This window comes from Ictalurus furcatus, chromosome 14, assembly GCF_023375685.1.
Source record: "Ictalurus furcatus strain D&B chromosome 14, Billie_1.0, whole genome shotgun sequence".
Classification (NCBI taxonomy): Eukaryota; Metazoa; Chordata; class Actinopteri; order Siluriformes; family Ictaluridae; genus Ictalurus; species Ictalurus furcatus.
In genome coordinates, this window is record NC_071268.1 from 17,384,917 (window position 1) to 17,406,296 (window position 21,380).

At 37.5% G+C, this 21,380-nt stretch overlaps 3 protein-coding genes across 10 annotated transcripts; 2 read left to right on the forward strand and 1 right to left on the reverse strand.

Moving 5' to 3' along the window:
• The first annotated feature begins 167 nt into the window (after positions 1-167).
• On the forward strand, positions 168-4,203 carry lrrc61 (leucine rich repeat containing 61). Of its 8 annotated transcripts, none has more exons than XM_053641660.1 (12): positions 179-750; positions 907-1,138; positions 1,230-1,295; positions 1,396-1,625; positions 1,809-1,901; positions 1,995-2,141; positions 2,243-2,303; positions 2,391-2,476; positions 2,573-2,638; positions 2,744-2,812; positions 3,121-3,246; positions 3,432-4,203. In XM_053641660.1, exons 4-12 carry the CDS (start codon positions 1,532-1,534, stop codon positions 3,536-3,538), a joined length of 849 nt encoding a protein of 282 aa, XP_053497635.1. In that variant the 5' UTR covers positions 179-750; positions 907-1,138; positions 1,230-1,295; positions 1,396-1,531; the 3' UTR covers positions 3,539-4,203. The 8 variants fall into 8 exon arrangements, with proteins under 8 accessions (XP_053497639.1, XP_053497635.1, XP_053497636.1 ...); XM_053641661.1 differs by having other exon boundaries at positions 179-492; positions 592-750; positions 1,230-1,625; XM_053641662.1 differs by having other exon boundaries at positions 179-487; positions 592-750; positions 1,230-1,625.
• A 1,484-nt stretch (positions 4,204-5,687) lies between these two features.
• idh3a (isocitrate dehydrogenase (NAD(+)) 3 catalytic subunit alpha) lies at positions 5,688-14,308 on the forward strand. Its single transcript, XM_053641658.1, has 11 exons — positions 5,688-5,789; positions 9,748-9,807; positions 10,561-10,644; positions 10,899-11,013; positions 11,106-11,293; positions 12,412-12,545; positions 12,747-12,849; positions 13,089-13,153; positions 13,311-13,395; positions 13,531-13,683; positions 13,799-14,308. Exons 1-11 carry the CDS (start codon positions 5,754-5,756, stop codon positions 13,880-13,882), a joined length of 1,107 nt encoding a protein of 368 aa, XP_053497633.1. The 5' UTR covers positions 5,688-5,753; the 3' UTR covers positions 13,883-14,308.
• Positions 14,309-15,192: 884 nt separating this feature from the next.
• Positions 15,193-20,899, reverse strand: acsbg1 (acyl-CoA synthetase bubblegum family member 1). Its single transcript, XM_053641657.1, has 13 exons — positions 20,509-20,899; positions 20,044-20,315; positions 19,820-19,908; positions 19,619-19,739; positions 19,461-19,541; positions 19,227-19,376; positions 18,016-18,192; positions 16,883-17,052; positions 16,542-16,775; positions 16,222-16,439; positions 15,951-16,090; positions 15,580-15,826; positions 15,193-15,269 (listed from the first exon to the last, which is right to left on the reverse strand). The coding sequence occupies exons 1-13, from the start codon at positions 20,642-20,644 to the stop codon at positions 15,193-15,195; spliced, it is 2,112 nt and encodes a 703-aa protein (XP_053497632.1). The 5' UTR covers positions 20,645-20,899.
• Positions 20,900-21,380: the final 481 nt, after the last annotated feature.

Consider the following 21,380-nt stretch of genomic DNA (forward strand, 5'->3'; position numbering starts at 1 on the left):
TATATTATGAAGGACTTATACCATCTATATTTGTTTGTGTGTTTGTCTAACTATCTTTGCTTACGTCGTAATTAAAAAGCTCCCATGCTAATTTAAAACAAAAGCAAACAAACCAAACATATTTGGCAACCGTTTATGTGGAACTGGTTATCCACAGTTAAACTAGATGGTAACGAGGGAAATGATTCAGAATAATCTGAAGGAATTATCTCAAGGAAATTAAAACATAAAACGGATCCAATTAAAAATCTGAAATAAATCATGCATATCTCATGCGTACTGTAGCCTATAAAACGAGAATAATATCGTTACGTACTATAATACCGTTTTAAAGTAGTATGCACTATTCTGCCCTGCAGTTTAGTATGGCAGTACACGGGATTTGACGTAGCTAGGGTCCTTGACATCACCGTAGTAACCAAGCAGTGTAGGTACACAGAAAAAAAGGACAGGAACTTCCGGGTGACGTAAAAAAAAAAAAGCAGTAGTAATGTAATTTGTGCGAATTATTAACCACTGAGCGATTTGTTTAGTCTTTACAGATCATGAGATTAGTGATGGGAATAATTCTTTTTTTAAATACAATGATAGAAAACCCGAACCAGCCTGACGCACAGCCGTACAGCGAATCAGACCCAAGCACCGCGTCAGAGCTCGCCACAGATAAGACAAAAGACCTCCAGCGGTTTTCTTCTCTAATTACTATATAAATTAGGGAAAATATGGAAGCTAAAAGGGACAAAGAGTATGGTAAGTAGATTACCAGCACTTTCAATGCATCTGTTAAATGTGTAAACTAGGCAGCTGGGTTGTGATTTATTTAGCGCTTGGAAGTAGCTGTATATTCGCTGCGGTACTCAGTACTCTTTATGAGAGATACTATTTGTTTTGGTAAACTAAAATTAGTAGCTCGTCAGGAGGCTTCGCTCCTTCAGGGTTGGGGGTTCAAATCCTGCCTCTGCCCTGTCTGCATGGAGCTTGCATGTTCTCCCCCTGCTTTGGGGATTTCCTCCCCCAGTCCAAAGACTTGCCTTGTAGGCTGACTGACATCTCTAAATTGTCCATGGTGTGTGATTGGGCCCTGTGGTAGTGTCCCCTGCCTTGTTCCCTGGGATAGGCTCTGGGTGACCTGGGGTAGGTAAGTGGTACGAAAAATTTTATATAAACTAGTTCCTTTGGCATTGCTTTATTGCAGTATTATACACACTCATACTTTCGTTCATCTTCAGTTATAGCTTTAACCTAGTCAGGGTCATGGTGGACCTGGAGTCTATCCAAGAAACACTGGGTGCAAGGTGGGAGAATTCACACTGTACTGTATGTCTGCACACACCAACACATTCACACACTCATTCACACCAAAGGGCAATTTAGAGTAGACAATCCTCCTTTCAGTGTGTTTTTGGATAGTGGGAGGAAACTGGACAACCCAGAAAAAAAGCCACACAACACAGGCATCACAATGTGAAACTCCACCCAAGCACAGGATCAAACCAGGGAGCCTGGAGCTGAGAGACAGCATCACTACCCAATGTGCCACTGTGCTACCTATATACACATTCAGTTTAATCAAATTACACCTGCCCTCTTTTCCCCCACCTTGGTAGCTGATGTCAGGGATGTCGGTAGGTGGATATTGCAAAGCTAAATATCAAATGATATGTTTTCCATTTTATGTCACTGAATATACAGTAGTTTTGTGCAATATTGAAGATTTGTCGGTACTTCAGCAAGTCACAAGCCGGCATCTCTCCTTTACCACTTTGCCACACACTCTTGAACACTTATAATCTTTCCTTGTTTTGCAGAAGAGTGTGCAAAGATCACTACTGGGCTCCTGAAGTCCCGAACTGGGGAATTTGATTTGGAGTCCATCTTATTTCTCAAACTAAGGAGTCTAGGTAGTATTATTTTGTTGTTGTTTTTTATTTTGAAGTATATGTAGTCTGTGGTCCCTGTAACAGACAGTTTGTGTATGTGTTTTTTTTTTTTAGAAATATATGATCTTGGATGCATTGGAGAATGTATAAACCTGGAAAGGCTGGACCTCTCTGGGAATAATATTACAAATCTAGCACCTCTTGCATCACTCAGACTTCTGCTTGTGCTTAATCTGTCGGCTAACAGGATTTCCAACATAGGTAAGTGAATATAAGTAGTAGTCATAAGTATGATGTTGAAACAGTGATGATCTACTAGATATTGAATCTAATATGTATTATCATGTATTGTCATTATGGAGAACCCCTCTCTAGTTGTGAAAGTCTGCAGAGTCTGAATCTGGCAGGCAATCTTATATCCAGGTATTTTGCTTTGTAACCATTTTGTTTTATTGCCCAATTTTCCCCTGCTTTTGATATAAATTTATTCTTGTATTTTCTAACATACAGCATTGATGGCCTCCATGCTTTGAAGCCTTTACGGAAATTAGAGAGTATTAGGCTGAAGGACAACACCTATAATCACACTAATCCAGGTTTGCTTTTCCATCTACTGGTAATGTGCTTTGAACTTTAATCTGGAGTTGTTTTCTTTTCCTCACGATTTAAACCATCCCACTCATTTCTCTCAGTTTGCAAGAACTCAGCATACAGAAACACAGTCCTTGAAATGTTCCAAAACCTCAAGGTGTTCGATGGTGAGAAAACATTTGCATTGGGACCCATAATAATACCAACAGTCTGAACAAAATGTAAGCAGCCACCTAAATGAGCATGCAAATAATTGTTTTACATGGCTGTAGGGGAGCGGGTGGTTGGACGCGGAAGTGATCTGTACCAACTATGTAAAGACATTGATGACACAATAAAAGGTACTTCTAACTTCTATTTAGTTGTATTTGCATTTTACTCCTGTGAGTGAACTGTAGTAATATCAATTATATTTTTTCATGATATTAGTTTAATAGATGTAGTTTCCAAAGGTTTCTGTTGTGCTGGTGCATGTGTAATACCAACTGTGCAAACAATGTCTCTTTATTTGACAAAAAAAGGATAAGAGCTGTTGTTTATACCTACAAATACAAATTAGGCAAAATACGACAATACCTGTAGTAATTGTGGTGTTAAATGATACTGGTTAATTCCAGTTGCTCTGATATTCATATTTTATCTTTTGTAGCAGGCATGTATAAAAATGGCCAGTTGCCAGAAGTGCCAGACTGTAAGCCATGGGTAGAAGATGGGTTTTGGGAGATAAAGAGGTCAAATAATGCCATTGTTGAAGAAGCCTACAAACAATTTAATGGTAATACCTTTTATTTCATATTTCATTTTTGACATTTCTGAGAGTGCTATGTTTTAAGTTGTACAGGCCATGTACTTTGTTAAGGCTATATGGACACATAGCAGTTACTAGTAATGTAAGGCCTTAGCTTAAAGATTGCGATTGATGCTTTTTTCTTTATTTTCTATCACCTTATTGTTTAACAGATGTTCTTCATGAATGCAGGCTGCTAAATAGAAGAGCAGCTCATGCCATCTCACAAACTGAGAGGACACTCGGCCTCAAAAACCCACCAAAGCAGTATTCTGTTTGAAATAACCACACATTGAGACCGTTTTTTTAAACCGTTTTGAAACCGTGTTGATGGTATATATGTACACGCGCGCACACAGGTGTATCTCAAAAAATTTGAATATCGTGGAAAAGTTCATTTTTTTCCGCAATTTAATTCAAAAAGTGGAATTTTCATATATTCTAGATTCGATACGCATAAAGTGAAATATTTCAAGCCTTTTTTAAAATCTTGATTATGGCTTACATGGAAATCAAAATTTATCATTTTCAATGCTTGTGCTATTTTCTTGTAGCCGCTTCCCATTTTGTGAAGCTCAACAACCTTTTGCCAACACATCACAGCTAAATTCCTTGGTCTTACCCGTTGTTATTAATGACTAAGGCAATTTGGCCTATGTCTTACCTCATATTTATACCCCTGTGAAACAGGAAGTCATGGTTGAACAATTCGTTCCACAATTCACCTAGGTGTTCTAAAAAATTTAAAATATCAATGGGAATATCCTTCAAATATATTTTATCATATTAATTCATAGGGGTGCCAATAGTTGTTGCACACCTATATTTAACCTTGTTTTTTGATAAATCTGTGTTTTGTTTGCAATTATTTGATATCCATGAGTGCAGAGTATGTTTGTGAATTTTTTTTAACAAAAGATTAAAAGTTTAAACAGTAAAGACAAATTTTCACAGCCGCCTTTGCTCATTTTTACCTTTTTAGCAAGAGTGCCAATATTAGTGGAGGGCACTGTATACGTGTGTGTGTGTATAGGGCTGCAACTAACGATTATTTTCATAATCTATTAGTTGGCCGATTATTTTTTTTTCCGATTAATCACTTAATCGGAGGGGGGGGTGCAAACTTTCAGTAATTTTTATTTTATTTAAAATAAGATCCACAAACTGAGTGTTACAAATATAAACTTAAGACTAAAACTTTACATAACTGTTTGTATATAATCAAATATTTACAAAAATGTGAGGGGTGTACTCACTTTGAGATACTGTATATGATATAGACACAGTGTTCATTTCCCAATCTGCCTTATGCCCCTGCTTCTTAGGATGTTTCATAAAAAATACCCTTTAATACTCATAAAACCCATCAATGCGACATTTAACTATAGTTGTAGATGGTGCATGCATCCATTTATGCATTCATTATATCCCTCCACTTTTCCTCACTTCACTTACAGTATTTGAAGTCTGCACCAATTAACCTGAATCATGTTCTGTAATTTGGGACATTTTGAAATTGAGTAAATTATAAAATGTACATTATTTGAACTAACTTTATTCTTATTTTGTTAGTCGTACATTTTATGTATATAGAGGCATCATAAAAATGTGAAATAAATTATTCATGACAACGTTATAACATTGAGGGGGGGTCCTGTTCAAAGCATATGTCATTTTTCCTACCTCAAAATCTTTTGGGTCAGTTTCCTGTTTGATCCTGGGCACTGCAGGACCCTTATATGCTGTCACACAAATTAAATCATGTTATTTGTAACAAGCACTTCCACTGCAAAGGCTCAATAACAAGTTTTGGCTTTCACTTATTAGGCAAGAAAATAAATGTTGCCAAGTGTACTGTCCCAATCTACCTGATGTCCCACTATACCTGAATTCACCCTAATTCGAGCAAAAACTTATCAGTCTCATGGCAAATTAGGACGTGTATACTTGCTATTGCACGGTGACATCCAGTCCAGTAGGGGATGTGGGTCCTGAATGTCTGCTACTATTTATTCCTCTACGTCCTCTCTGCTTGCAAATGGCTACCTGGTTGCCAGATTGATTAAACCCCGGTTACATTGCTGTAATTCTATATCCATAATGTGTGTATTAACATGCATATCCTAGAAGATCTTTACTTTTAAGCAAACGGGAAACTTGATTTAGTTGAGAACTGACCGCTTGTGATTCATATCAAGTGAAAAACAGTGCATTGCGGAAGGATGTCTGCGTGAAAGCTTCATTTTCTGCTCGGAGACAGTGCATGAGCGTTGATGGAAAAAGACTGACATTTAAATCGCTCTTCAATGAAAATTAATTATTATTATTTTAATTATCCCATGCGTTTAACTATTACTGTACATTACGACGCAAATAGATGTGTTAAGACTGTAGATGTGCATGACATGGCAACCCATGAATCTCTCAGTACTCACAGTTGAGGATGAAGAGCGCTGGCGTTAAGCTCAGACTCGGATTCAGACGCCTGAAGCTACATGAGGAAGATGGCTGGGAACGCGTGGAGGTCAACGGTAAGGATTACATTATATAGCACTGAGGAGGCGTAAACTAGTGTAGGAAAACCAGTGGCTAAGCGTTACAGCTTTGGGTTTTATGTGAAATATTAATAGAGATGTGATAGAAGGCAGAGTTTCATATGTTTGATGCCAAGACAGAGGCCCAGTGTTCCTGTGCCCTTCATTCCGCTAACACAGGCTGATTATAGGGTGTAACGGCTTTAACTAGGCTTGGCCTCGAGGACTTTAGTCTGACTTAATAAACATTAACCTGTCCTGAAGTAGTAAATGATTTAATTCTCCTACTTAAGTAGTTTTTTTTTTCTTTCTGTTTTCACGCTTGCATGTCTTGGCGGCTAGCTGAAAGTTAGCTATCTTTTCTCTGCCAAATAACTGCAGAATTAGCAAAGATGCTAACGCGTGTAGACCGGTGAAATTCTCCCCGCTTAGCTGGGATACCTCACTAAACTACTCGCTGTCTAGCGCTTCTGCTCCGAGTATGAGATCGTCTGAGAATTGGAGCTTTGTGAAGTGCATTATACAGAGAGAATCCCGCTTGCTTCTTGCAGATGTGTAAAGCGCTGGAGAGATGCGGTGTGTGGATCAGTGGCAGAGAAAAGCGCAGGAGGTCAGAGCTTCAGCGCTGGGTTTAGCTTCCTGTCTGTGTCTCGTCTCATGTCTGTCTCTCAGCTCATGTCTGTCTCATGTCTGTCTCATGTCTGTCTCATGTCTGTGTCACATCTCATGTCTGGGTCTCGTCTCATATCTGTCTCCTCTCTGTGTCTCGTCTCATGTCTGTGTCTCATGGCACATCTGAAAGTGGACATTAGCTGGTCAGCTTCATTTAAATTAATGCTCTTGAAATTGAATTTGGATAAGATCATATCCAGCTCAAGCCTAAAGTTGATTTCTGATAGTAACCAAATGGTGTAGTTATAATACACTATTGTTGTCTTGTTTTTATTTTTTTTATTGCTATTAACCATTATGTTTTTGTAAAGAGCAAGTACTGTTGTGATAATCCTTTCATGATATGATTTTTTCTTTCACTTTTAAGTACACCCTGTCTGTAAGTCAGACAGACAAATGAATGAATAAACCAGAGGTAGATTGATGAATAAATATTGATTAAAAGGTACACTAACCTTTTATTCAGTTTCTGCAATATATATAGTTTAGGTTTTTTTTTTGTAGGAAAACTGCTTAAATGTGTACACATTAAAGACCTACATTCACTGGCCACTTTGTTAGGAACCCCTGCTCATTTGTGCAGTCTTCCAATAAGCCATTCATGTGGCACAAGTGCAGTGCATGAACTTCAGAGATTCAGGTCAGCAAACATCAGAATTGGGGTGAAGATCATCTCTGTGACTTTGACTGTGGTATAATTGTTGGAGCAAGTTTGAGTATTTCAGAAACTGCTGATCTGGGATTTTCACACATAACCATCTCTATAGTGTAGTTTGCACAGACTGGTGCAAAAAAAAACAAACCTTCAACAATAGTTCTGCGGATGGAAACGCCTTGTTGGTAACTCAAATCACTATCACTGTGGTGAAGTGAAACACATTTAACCTTGAGGCAGATGCTCTACAGCAGCAGGAGACCACATCAGGTTTCTCTCCTGACAGCCAAGAACCCGAAACTAAGGCTACAGTGGGCACAGGCTCACGCAAACTGGACAGATGAAGTCCAGGTGATGTTTCTCAGATTTTAACCCTCCCGTTATGGGTCAGTTTGATCCATTTCTACATTTGAGATGTCTGAAATACTGGTTAATCTCTCTTTTTCTCTTTGAAATTTTTTGACTTTCTTCATTTAGGGTCATGAATTTTATGTGCAAATATTTCTTCTTGTGGCTTGTCGTTACAAGACGTAATAAAGGTTTACTGTTTTAAACTGCTGTTTGTTGTTTTTATGTGTGTTTAAACTGGAAGTCATTTTGACCCATAACATAATTGATGTAACTCCCCCAACCAAATATAATAGGAGGGCTAAATGTCCAGTTTGAGTTAGGCTGATTGGACAATTGCATGAATGAGAGGGCATATAGGTGTTCCTAATCAAGTGGTTGGTGAGTGTAAATCTTTTCATTTTAAATATACTGTACACCGTTCTTGTTTAATAATTGGGAAAAACATGGGTAAAGAAGGTGAATCTTGTATTCACAATTTTATTGATTCCCTTAAACAAAGGTAAAACAAAAGATTGTGAACATTTTGGCATAGGCCTAGAGTGCATGACCACGTACCCAAATGATTCCCATGGGTGATCACTCCATTATTTATTCATAAAATGTTTACTTATTTGATTTGTTTTATTTTGTTAAATATCTCCAAAATGAACAATTCTTAAACCCTAAACTATAACATTTCCAAAAAAAAAAAACCCCAAAATGTTTTGTACAAACTATGTCCCTCAAAGAGAGATACTGATGTTTAACGTGTGGTTACCGTTCCTGATTCATTGGCAGTGCACCACATTCTGAAGCTAATGATCTGACTTTGATATTGTTTGCTAGTTCATGGTCAGATTTTCATGTAGTGAGTAACAGGAAAAATAAATATTTAGTTGCATGCATAAATCTCTATCAACAGCATGATGTATTGCTTTCCTCTTTTATTCAGTTGTAAGCTCATGATAACAGTGGTGTATTACACGGCCCGCACTTGTACTCAAGACACATGTTATAGTTTGTTCTTCCAGTGCTCTGGCTTTCCCTCCCAGATTTGCTCCTTGCTTTGCTGATTTGGCTGAGATATATTTGTGCTTATTAGTTTAGCATTTTAAAAAATACTATAGGTGTAATGAGACTTTAGGCTGAACTTATTTGTCAGTTCTTGCTGTGAGATGTTACTCCACTCTTCCACCAAGGCATTTGCAAGTTCTCCATCACGTCTGTGGGGGGACACATGGTTACACGTAATTTTCCACTGCAAGGACGATCAGCTGTCCTTCATGTCTCCCTGTGGCACTGTCTTAGGCGTCTTACATTACAGACATTGCAGTTTATTGCTCTGGACACATCTGCAGTCCTCATGCCTCCCTGCAGCAGGCCTATAACATGTTCATGCAGGTGAGCAGGAATCCTAGGCATCTTTCTTCTGGTGTTTTTCAGAGTCAGTAGAAAGGTCTCTAGTGTCCTAAATTATTGTAACTGTGACCTTAATTGCCTACTGTCTATAAACAGTTAGTGTCTTAAGAACTGTTCCACAGGTGCATGTGCAATAATTGTTTATGGTTCATTGAACAAGCATGAAAAACATCATTTAAACCCTTTCCAATAAAGATCTGTAAAGCTTATTTGGATTTTACAAAATTATCTTTAAAATACAGTCTTCTGAAAAAGGGACTTAAACTTGCTGAGTTTATATTTGTGATGGAATAACTTGATTTTCCTGTTTGAGTGACCTAGATAGTTGACACAACCTTGTTTTAAAAGCTACTGCTGCTTCTATACTTGAATCAGATGTTAAAGAAAAGCTTGATATGTTTTACAGTTAGCCCCTTTGATACCCCATTCTACAACACAGTGTTCTCCATATGTACCAGGGTGTGTTTGTACTTGTCTCATTCCTATAAGTAACTTCTGCCTTTTTGTAAGTGTCTTATCACTCTCTAAGATGTTAGTCACAACACACTAAAATAAATAGTACACATAAACAGAAGTAACTATTATTACTGGTTAATGGGCAATTCCAAGACAATACAAATACTAGTGAAAATTCTTCTACCTCTTGATTAAGACAAGGGTGTATTTGATGATAAACAGGCAAACAGCAGCGGCACTTGCTTGCATAGACATGCGCTACCCGTTTCCTGTCTAAACTTTGCCACTGTGGATTGCAAGACATGTATGTGCCTTATAAATCATTCTCTTAATACATTTGTTTATCAGTCTCAGTATCACAAGCTGACAATGTCATGTAAGTGCTTGACTTGCCCCTGAAGCTCTTGGCTTCTTTTTCCTCAGGTGTCCCGTGTCTTGGGTGCACTGACAAGTCAAACACAGCCCAGAACTTTTTCCAGAGGAGTAAGTATTAAAACAAAATTTTGTATTATTCCTTGACTCTCATGACCCCTTAACAGCACTGCTGAATTCACTTAAGATGTAATGTAATGAAAGTCTCCGGAAGGCTTTTTGAGGTAACAAGCTAATATTACTATAGTTGCCCACCAAATGTGCACCGTTTGTTCTGAGTAGTGTTGCCATGGAAACTGTCTGCTTTGTATCTTGTACAGTTTTTTGGGCATTCTTCACAAGGACTGCGCAAATTGTTGTATAATTTATGACGACACGTATGGAAACTGCTTTGGTAGGCTTACCAGACTAGTGATGGGTAATTAAATTTGCAAGGTGACAACATTTACGATCTAGCCATAGCATTTACGATTTTTGACCCATTACTGCGCTTTTCTGCTTTTTCAGCTAAACGTGCATCAAATTTACCCAGCAGAAAAGACCAGCTCTGTAAAAAAAACATACAAGACATGAAATGTATTTGTTTCTGGTTGTGCTTGCTTTAGCATCATGTCAACTTTATTTAGGTGAACCAGCTATGAATTCCCAAACCTCAAAGACGGGACTGTGGTCTCTTTGGTTGGTTTAAAAAAAAAAATAAAAATAAAAAATTTAGAGTGGAGGAGCTAGAAGCTGGTGTGTATCCACGAAGTGTATCCATTAAGCTGTGATTCATAAATGATTGCAATGCTTTATTTATTCTAGTGGCACCCAACCTGTTATTTATTTGTTTGTTTATTTGTTTTTCTTCTCTTTGATTTCCAGCTGCATACCGTAACACTAATTCCAGGAGATGGAATTGGTCCTGAGATCTCCACAGCTGTAGCAAAGATATTTGAAGCAGCTAAAGTAAGAGACAGATATGTCTGTAATTCGTCCTCCCTTTCCATGACTAATGGAAAGTTTGCCTGTCACTACATTTAACTGGACCGTACTGCGTTAATCTACCATATTACCAGTTCTGTTCTACACTAATCATTTCCACTGTATATTCTCACCCCTGAATTGTGACTTTCTCGTTTTAAAGGGATGTGGTGGAAATAAATACTCCCTTCAGCAAGTGGCCACTATCTTTTTTTCTTTTCTTTTTTTTTGACCTGCAGGTTCCCATTCAATGGGAGGAGAGGAACGTGACTGCTATCAAAGGACCTGGAGGAAAATGGATGATCCCTCCTGAAGCCAAAGAGTCGATGGACAGAAGCAAAATCGGCTTGAAGGGTATATCTACATACATATCTTGGTTTGTAATTATGTTTGTGTTTTTTTTTGTTGTTGTTGTTTTTTTTAATTATCTGGTTGCTGATGTTTAGGGCCTCTGAAGACCCCTATTGCTGCCGGCCATCCTTCCATGAACCTGCTGCTTAGAAAGACATTTGACCTGTATGCCAATGTGCGCCCCTGTGTGTCCATTGAAGGCTATAACACTCCTTACACAGATGTTGACCTGGTCACCATCAGAGAAAACACTGAGGGCGAATACAGTGGAATTGAACATGTGGTATGTAATTGTAAATTTCCATACTTAAAAGATTAACCTCACAGGTTTCAGACTGTTGTATTAGGCATTGTCCATTCATTTATAATCAAATCTCTTGTTTATTGAATGTACAATAAACTATAATCTGAAGAAAAGCAAAATCAGCGGGAATATTAACAGTAGAGAATATGATCATATTAGACCAGTCCATCAATCCACTGGCTGTTTCTTTAGCTAATATTTTATTACTAGTTTTTTATCTAATGTTCTAGCATAATTGTGCTAGCCTTTTATTTTATTATACTTTATTTTACTTTTATTTGAGTTACTTTTACTGTCATGTTTATTTTAAATGACTCTTGTATTATTGTATTTTAATTGTATTTTGCACATTTGTTATTACATATTTTTGTTTGATCTTATTTTTCCCCTCTCAATGTTTTGTTGCATTTTTATTTGCCCATTTTATTTCTGATTACTGTTTTTATGAAAGGTGCTATATAATTAAACAGTATTATTAACATCACTAGCTATATTATAACTATAAATGCACCATTTTTACTGTAGGTAGCATGGCACTTCTCTTAAATCCCTGTTTTCTGGACACTGAAGTACAGTTTACACTTCATCAACACCCCTACCAAGCCGCTTTGTTAACCTCTTCACTTCAGTGAGAGCTTGTGGCTCTATGCTCTACACGTGGGCTGTCTGTCTAATGTTCTCCGGATCAGTTTCTACACGGTGCTAGCTGGATTTCACAACTTTCCTCTTCACCTCTCAATAGGTGTAATACATCTGCGTTAGATTTATTCTGGAACCCCCCCCCCTGTATATTATTGGAACATTATGGAAAAGCTCCTTATCATTTTCCATCTGTCCACCTCTCCTCTGCCTTCATGTTTAAGGACAGTGTGCGTATCCTGTGTGTAGAGCTGCACACAGACTGGTCCATATAAAAACCGTTGTGTTAAACACTGAGTCTTGAGTAAGACAGCTCTCATCTCTGCATTCTAGTTCGTGTCCTACTTTTAGAAAATAACCCACTGTGCCAGATGTTTCTAGAAGAGTAGGTCTGTGATTTTCAGGGCTAGGCATCTCTATAGCTGTTTGGTTAATGCTTTCATTTTGCTTCGTGGCAGATTGTAGATGGGGTCGTGCAGAGTATTAAGCTGATCACAGAAAAGGCCAGCCATCGCATTGCTGAGTACGCCTTTGAGTATGCCAGGAATAACCAGAGAACCAGTGTAACAGCAGTTCACAAGGCCAACATCATGTGAGTCTGTTTTCTGTTTGAAGGCATTTGTTTCTGAATAAACTCATTTTCAAGTTTATGTTCAGGAAGAAAGCAAATAAATTTTTACATCTAAGTGGAAGTAAGAAATGCTTATGGCACCTGATATTTAATCACAGCTGACATCTACTTGTAAATCATTCAACGTTGTAGTTTTAAGTTTGCTTATTGTCTGTTCCTCAGGCGCATGTCTGATGGTCTCTTTCTGAGGAAGTGCAGAGAGGTGGCTGAGAACTACAAGGATGTCAAATTCACAGAAATGTACCTGGATACAGTGTGTCTGAATGTATGTATTCTGTAATTCGAGTAATAAATAATGACAGGTGTCAACATCTATGGTTTAGGCACAGTGTTTCTGATTTTCCACCTCTTGCTATGGTGATGCAGCATAGCATTTTTTTAGGAACTGCAGTCCATTTTGGCCAATTTATGCGCATGTCAACAAGAGTGCTAATTTGGAGTCATGATAGTGACTTCAATTCTAGTGTATCACTCTCTTGTATCTTCTGGTGGTGGTCTTTTTAGATGGTGCAGGATCCTACTCAGTTTGACGTGCTTGTTATGCCCAACCTGTATGGTGATATATTGAGGTGGGTTCAAATATGATGATAATTATTATAATATATGTATAATTAGAATTTCTGAAAGAGAAAAGCATCAAGGCAAAAATAAGTAATTTTCTCATTACTCTAGATAGCAGTGTTTACTGACCAGCATAGTGTAATTCTGGTATGTGATTTATTTCAGTGATCTTTGTGCTGGATTAATTGGAGGTCTAGGAGTGACTCCTAGTGGCAACATTGGCGCTAATGGTGTTGCCATATTTGAATCGGTATGTGAGGGTTTCTGTTATTCAGAATAGCTACACGTTAAGTCATTACTGAAGCATTTATGTCTACAAGTTCTTCTTGTCAAGTTTGGTCATCATGCATATTTTCATTAATATGACTTTTTGTTTCTCTCACAGGTACATGGAACTGCACCTGATATTGCTGGTAAGGACCTGGCCAACCCTACTGCTCTGCTCCTGAGTGCTGTGATGATGCTGCGGCACATGGGACTGCACGGCCATGCCAAGAAAATCGAGACCGCCTGCTATGACACCATCCGAGACAAAAAGGTACAAAATGGATTGTATTGACAAAATGGCATCAGTTTATGCAAACATTCATTGCAAAGCAAAAACATTTATTCTCTAATATCTGTTTCCATGTATTTGTGTGGTGTTATTCTAGGTTTTGACCAAAGACCTTGGTGGAAATTCCAAGTGTTCAGAGTTCACAGCTGAGATTTGCCAACGAGTACAGGACATGGACTGAGACATGGCACTCAATAATGTCACCGGTTATCTGTGATCGGGTTCCTGCCCCCAAAAGGCACACAAAAAATTATTTGCCTTCGTATCATTCTATCTATATATGCGCACAATTATACTATAAACATACATGCGGTCTATTGAGACAAAATGATGAATGTTGACTTAAAAAATATTTTTGTTTATTTCACCTCCAAAACACAAAGAACTGTTAACATTTGTCAGTGGTATAGCTGTGTAAAACGTGGCTTTTTTTTCTCTCACTCTCTGTCAGATGAACTGCATAACCCAAGATATCCTTTATTTATTGACCGGCAGTGTTGTCTGGTCCCTCACGTTTTAACGTAACCACTTTGTAACTGGGTTAATGGCAGGCATAAATGTGGTCTATTCAAGAGATCATGTACATTAAAGTTGCTGATATTTTGAATGTAAGTTTCACTGGTCTTTATTTTCTAGATATATAGAATGGTAAGTTTAAGCAGGGTATAATTGTTATACAATATATTAGACCTATGAATGATTTCCATGAATGAGAGCCGGAGATTTAACAATGGCATGGATGACGAGACACGCCCTTTGTCCCAATTTACATCATTCGTATGCGAATGTTTTTAGAACGCAAGACAAATGTAATACAGCATGTTTTACATGTAAAATAGTACACATTATTACGGCCTAGTTCTCTTGTTCAAAGTAGTTATAGTGTTCCGAAACATTTTTGATAATTCATGTTCCATTCCTGTCCGCTATATAGTTTTATAAAAGTCATAAAATGTATTTTTAAAAAATCATGAAAGTTATGAAAAGTAATATAAAAAGTACAAAAGCAAAAAAAAAAAAAAAAATCTATCAAAAACAGACAGATTAGGTATATAGGTGTGTGTGTGTGTATAAGAATAGAATAGATAATCATTATAACTGGTATCCTCCAAATGGGGGGAGGGCATGCCACATGATAATGGGGGCTTTAGTTACAAAAGCTTGAGAAAGTCTGGATTAGAGCATTATTCTTCCAAATAATTTAATGATCTCTAACAAATATCAACTGACTCTAAAAGATAAGGTTTCATTAAGGAAGACTGTTTGACTAGATTGATTTTAAATACATTTTCTAGATTCTGTGTGTCAGACTCCGGTCACAGGTGTAATGTAGATATGTGCAGACATTTGTGTTTTCCCCTTTGTAACAGACCAAATTCAGCTTAGAATGTCCTTGGTAAGTAGCTGATGAACTAACTGAATTGGGTGTGATCAGTGAGGTTGAATCCTACTGACACCCCTATTCTAGTCTGGTTCGCTGTAGTTATTTTTTCATTCTCTGTAGAAATTTTCTATTTCGTTGTGGTACATCTTCAGGACAAACGGTCGTCGCAGTTTCATTGTTGGGCCTAAAAATGACAAATTATGTTATATATATATATATATATATATAATATATATATATATATATATATATATATATATATATATATATATATATATATATATATATATATATATTATATTATATATATATATATATATATATATATATATATATATATATATTATATTATATATATATAATATATATAATATATATATAATATATATATTATATATATATATATATATATATATATATTATTATATATATATAGTTAAATGTGCTGCTGAATTCAACGAACCAATTAATCCCAGTTTGAAGGTGGTACTCGCCTAGCTCTCCTCCACAGACTGAGAAGTCTTTCCCTATAATTGTCCATTTCTGAATATGCTGGGCATTGGAGCTGGCCTTCGCATTGACCCGGTCAATGCCCTCCTGAATGACCTGGTTCACTACTTGATCTTTCCGTCCAATTACATCGGAAACCTTTGTTGCCTGGATGCCACGTTGCTGAAAGTATTCCACAGTGTCATAGCTAAGGTCATCGGTGGGCTCCATGGTTTCAGCACTGGTGACGCACTGATTGGGAGGCAAATAATTGAAATCTTCAGTTATTAACTTCAAATAGATGGTCCAGTTTTTTCTGAACTGGGATAAATTGGTGTACAGGTACTTAAGATTTCAAAGTAAAATTCCTCATTACCTTAAGTGTGAGCAACATTGAGAGAAACTTCCTCTTGTCCCCAATTAGCATGGCATTACTGATTATAGGCAGCTCCTTTTTCACAGCATCCTCTATAGGAAGTGGAGGGACATTCTCTCCACCAGCAGTTATTATCAACTCTAAACAGAAATGCATGCACTTTTACATTGTTCAACATGAAAATTATAGCCATAACATACAACTATAGAATATCCAACATATAAAAGTGAAAATATGCCTTTAGTTAGTTATTAAATAATGACCTGAATACCTTTTATCCTTCCAGCAATGTAAAGGAAATCATCTTCATCTGTTTTGCCCAAGTCTCCAGAATGCAGCCAGCCATCCTCATCCAAGGTTTCCTTGGTTTTGTCCTCCATGTTGAGATACCCCATAAAGACATTCCGACCCCAAAAGCACACCTCCCCAATACCATCAGAATCTATGTTCACTAATTTATAGCTGCAGCCAGGAACCACCTTGCCACAACTACAAGTGAAAAGAGAAAATTATTGGTGTTGAATGTCAAATCTAGTAAAATTCGATTACCTATACTGGAAGGATCATTCATGTTTATCTAATAAAACTCACCTTGACTGCTTGTAAACATTTGGACCAGACATAAAATGAGGTCCACTACTTTCACTCATGCCATACGCCTCATATAACCTAATGTTGAGGCCAAGGAAGAACTTGACAGTATCATTTCCGAGAGGAGCTGCACCAGAGAAGAACTTCTCACAACAAGAGAAACCCAGATCGGCACGAAGTTTTTCCAGGACCAGCACATCTGCTAAGGTGAAGAGAACCGACTTCTCCTCATCCCTGTTATGAAAACATATTTGTAGAAACAATTGTTTATTTTGTAACTGCAATACAACCGACTCGATGTGTAAAATCACACTAAGTTGAGTAATCATTTCACTATGAACCTTTGATTAGCCTCCATACCAACAGACATGGCCCAGGTCAGCAGTTTCTTTTTTATATATGCACAGTGTGAGACTGTTGCCTTTATTTTCTCCATTATTTTTTCCCAAACACGAGGGACTCCCATATGGGATGAAGGGTTGATCTCTTTCAAAGTCTCGATCAAGCTGCCCTGGAATAGAAACACATCATATAAACAGAAAACACTCTTGTTTTCTGAGCTAATGTTACTTTTCCTGTTACCTTGCATAGTACGAGTATAAAACACATTGCATTTAACCAGGGTACGTTTAGTAGCATGTTATAAACAACAAAAAAGAAACGCCCTGTCACATTCACTTCTTTCAATTCCAGCAAATTTCTTAACAGATGTAAATATTTGTATTAGCATAAAAAGATTCAACAACTGAACAAGTTTCATGGACATTTGAGGAACAGAAATGGAATGAGTCCCTAAAGAAAGGGGGGGGGGGGGTCAATATCAAAACTAACAGTCAGTATATGGTGGACTCCAGCTGCTTTAAGTACTACAGTGCATCTCATCCTCATGGACTGCACCAGATTAGTCAGTTCTTGCTGTGAGATATTACTCCACTCTTCCACCAAGGCATTTGCAACTTCTCCATCACGTCAGGGTGGACACAGGGTTACACGTAATTTTCCACTGCAAGGAGGATCAGCTGTCCTTCATGTCTCCCTGTAGCACTGTCTTAGGCGTCTTACGTTACAGACATTGCAGTTATTGCTCTGGACACATCTGCAGTCCTCATGCCTCCCTGCAGCAGGTCTATGGCATGTTCACGCAGGTGAGCAGGAACCCTAGACATCTTTCTTCTGGTGTTTTTCAGAGTCAGTAGAAAGGTCTCTTTAGTGTCCTAAGTTATTGTAACTGTGACCTTAATTGCCTACCACCTGCAAACTGTTCCACAGGTGCATGTGCAATAATTGTTTATGGTTCATTGAACAAGCATAAAAAAAACATTGTTTAAACCCTTTCCAATAAAGCTTATAAGCTGTAAAGCTTATTTGTATTTTACAAAATTATCTTTAAAATAAAGTCTCCTGTTAAAAGGGACTTTCTTTTTTTGCTGAGTTTGTATTAATAATGTATATAATGCATTCTGTTTTTGTGTACCTTCAAAGCATCAGGCTGTGCAAAATAGACCATCTCGCCCCACTGAATCCCTGTCCACAGGTCATAGATCTGAGCAGCAATATGGCTGAGGGGGAGGTAGCTCACTATGGATTCTTGTTTTATCTCAGCAGGCTGCACATCTCCAGCCCTGCTCGCGTGGTGAGACGTCCATGTGATCTACCAAATTCCACAATACAAATGCTTGTTTAACTACAAGAATACATGTAAGTACGATTAAACCGAGGCCTTGATTTATTATAGCACAAGTAAAAACATCAAGTGCAAATTTCACACCCTCAAAAAACATCCATGCAAGTTTAGTAGTTAATTTATGTCTTTCCAAATTAGCAAAATACCACAGCTTGTCCATTTTGTGCGTTTCCCTTGGGGTATATTTTACCTATAAGTGCGAAATACAGGGTGGTATATATGTATAACAATGTTAAATACGACCAAAAGGCAGGTATTAAACTTGCACAAACCCATTTCTGCCATTTGAAGACAAAATAAAATGATTACATATCTAAGTATCTCAAAATGATGAAAAATATTCTCAAAATCATGACTTCTTATTACTACAGTAAATTTGGTTCGATATATTCTCACCTCTGAAGCCTCCATGCATTCATTCAGAATTCTTACATGTGACAAGTTTACAATTCACTACTGAGCACAATAAAAATGTCCTTCCCCAACTCTATAAAGATTTTAGATAGTAGTCAGTAATATATTACTGTATAGTAAATCAGGGCTTAATGTCTAATGGCCAAAATTTGTGTTAATCTACAAAAATGCCTGTATTAGTTGGGGGAAGATTCTGCAGGGACATAAATGTACTCCTTCACCTAATGGCACAAGCAGCATTTAGTAAACACAACATACCATAGCCATGAGCTCTGAAAATTTATTTTATTAATCGACTTCATTAGCTATGTCCATATTTTTCAGTAAGTAGCAGTTCAGTCGTGAACTTGAGAAAAGAAGTTTCTGTGATAATTTATGTATGTGGAAACCAGATATACCTGCTCTGTAGTAAATATGAAACAGATGCATAGTTTACATCTGTGCTAGACAACAAATAATAAATGTTATAACTGTGAAAATAATCAAGTAATTTTTAATGAAATATGGAGGAAGCACAAGCCATCCATAATATTAATACTTCACTTAGGTTACTCTTTTGAGTGAAGCCTTAATTCATATACACCTACATTGTCATGGCTGAGCATCACTCCCTTCGGCATGCCTGTGGTTCCTGAAGTGTAGATAAGCACACAACATTGATTGGCTTTCTGACTATTGATGATGTCATCAAGGGTTTTGTCTGTAATCTCCAGGCCCAGACTCATGAACTCCTCCCACTGCCAAAAATACACACTCGTAACTTCTTTCAGGTATCATCACCATATGCATACAGTTTATGAAGGTTTTATCTTTTAACTTACTGAATACAGATTGGACAGTTTCTCCAGCAAGGGTCCACAATATTGCACAATGGCTTTCAAATGTGGCAGTTTATCTTTTATCTGTGAATAAAATTAGGCATTAGTGTAAAAGGTTTATATGGGCTTACAAGGTGTAAAGGATAGTATAATCATATTACCTGCAAAATTTTATCCAGCTGAGTTTGATTTTCCACTACAATAATATTTGCTCTTGAGTTACTTGCCACATAATGACAAGCTTCAGGAGAATTTGTGGCATAGATCCCTGTCATTATACCCCTGATGGAATTGCACATCATAAATAAAAAAATACATACATTTATATGAAGTAATTTTTAAGGAGCATTTGTGTCTCTCACCCTGCAAAAACAGCTCCTACGGCAGAAAAGAACCACTCTGCTGAATTGAAGCCCAAAATGGCCACACTGTGGAAACGTTCCAGCCCTAACTAAAGAATGCATGAAATAATCACCAGTTGTATTATCAGCTGGATTCAAAATTCAAATTCACCTGATGTTGATCATAAAGTCACAAACAGTTTAAAAATATCAATGTATAATTCAAACTTTATCATACAGATCACCTTCAGAAAGTTCTTAGCAGCCATCCGACAGCACTGGTAATAGTCAGAGAATGTAATCTTTTCCCATTTGCCTTTTCTTTTAGTTGCCAAGGCAAACAAATTGGCATATTTCTGAACTGAGTTCATAAACATCTGATGCACAGTGATTGGCTCCTGTGGACAGAGGTCATCTATTCTCAGCTGCACTGATCCACTAGCCTCTGAGGTCCAAAGGCACTGGGCTGGAGCCAGAGTTTCCCATGCTAAAACCTCTTCCACACAACTTTTCTGTGCTAAAATAGGGCACAATTAACTTTTAGATGTTATATTATTTCTTAAATGAAAAAAAAAACATTCAATATACTGTAACAACACTGATTTAAAATTGTGATGGTAACTCGACCACAAATATATACTTAAAATCTGCCTAGCATTACCCATAATGGTTGCACCAACCCAAGATGGCTTACTGGCTTACTTCATTACCTGTAGCCTGTTCTTCTCCCTTTTTGTTGGAGTCTGTCATGAGCCCCAGAGGTGATTTCTCTGAGCTGATAAACCGAGAGGACACTAACCTGTGAGAGGAAATAGTGCGCTGGGGCACTGGGGCATCACATGACATCAACTAAGCATTGTAGACTCACACAATGTCAGGCTTTAGTTAATGAGTGCCAAAGTCCCTGCAGCTTTGTTAAAATGCAGAGCACACATAACACATTTTACCTTAATTCCTGTGTGGTACAAAACATCTTTTCACAGAAAGAAACATTAAAATGCTTCTAAATTAGTCTCCCTCCAGAAAAGGTTTGGCATGTTGCTTTCTGTTTTATGGAGGACCACTGAGCCTGGAACTTTTTTATTTTATTTTCATTTACACTACTCATTTTGATTCAGGTTGTTTGGCATGATTGTTGGTGTCAGAAGGACTGGTTTTAGTGTTTCAGAAATTTCTGTTCTCCTTGGCATTTCACACACAACAGTCTCTAGAGTTTACACAGAATGGTGTGAAAACCAAAAAACATCCCGTGAGCAGAGGATCAGCAGGCTGAAACACCTTTTTGATGAGGAAGATCAGAGGAGAATGACCAGACTGGTTTGAGCTGTCAGGAAGTCTATAGTAACTCAAATAAGCACTCTACAATCATGGTGAGCAGAAAAGATCTCACAATGCACAACACATCAAACCTTGCGGTGGATGGGCTACAACAACAGGAGACTACTCTATTGGATTCAGATTTGGTGACTATGAAGTCCACTGAAGAACAATTAACTCACTGTCATGTTCAAGAAACCAGTTTGAGACAACTTTTGCTTTGTGACATGGTGCATTATCATGTTGGAAGTAACCATTAGAAGAT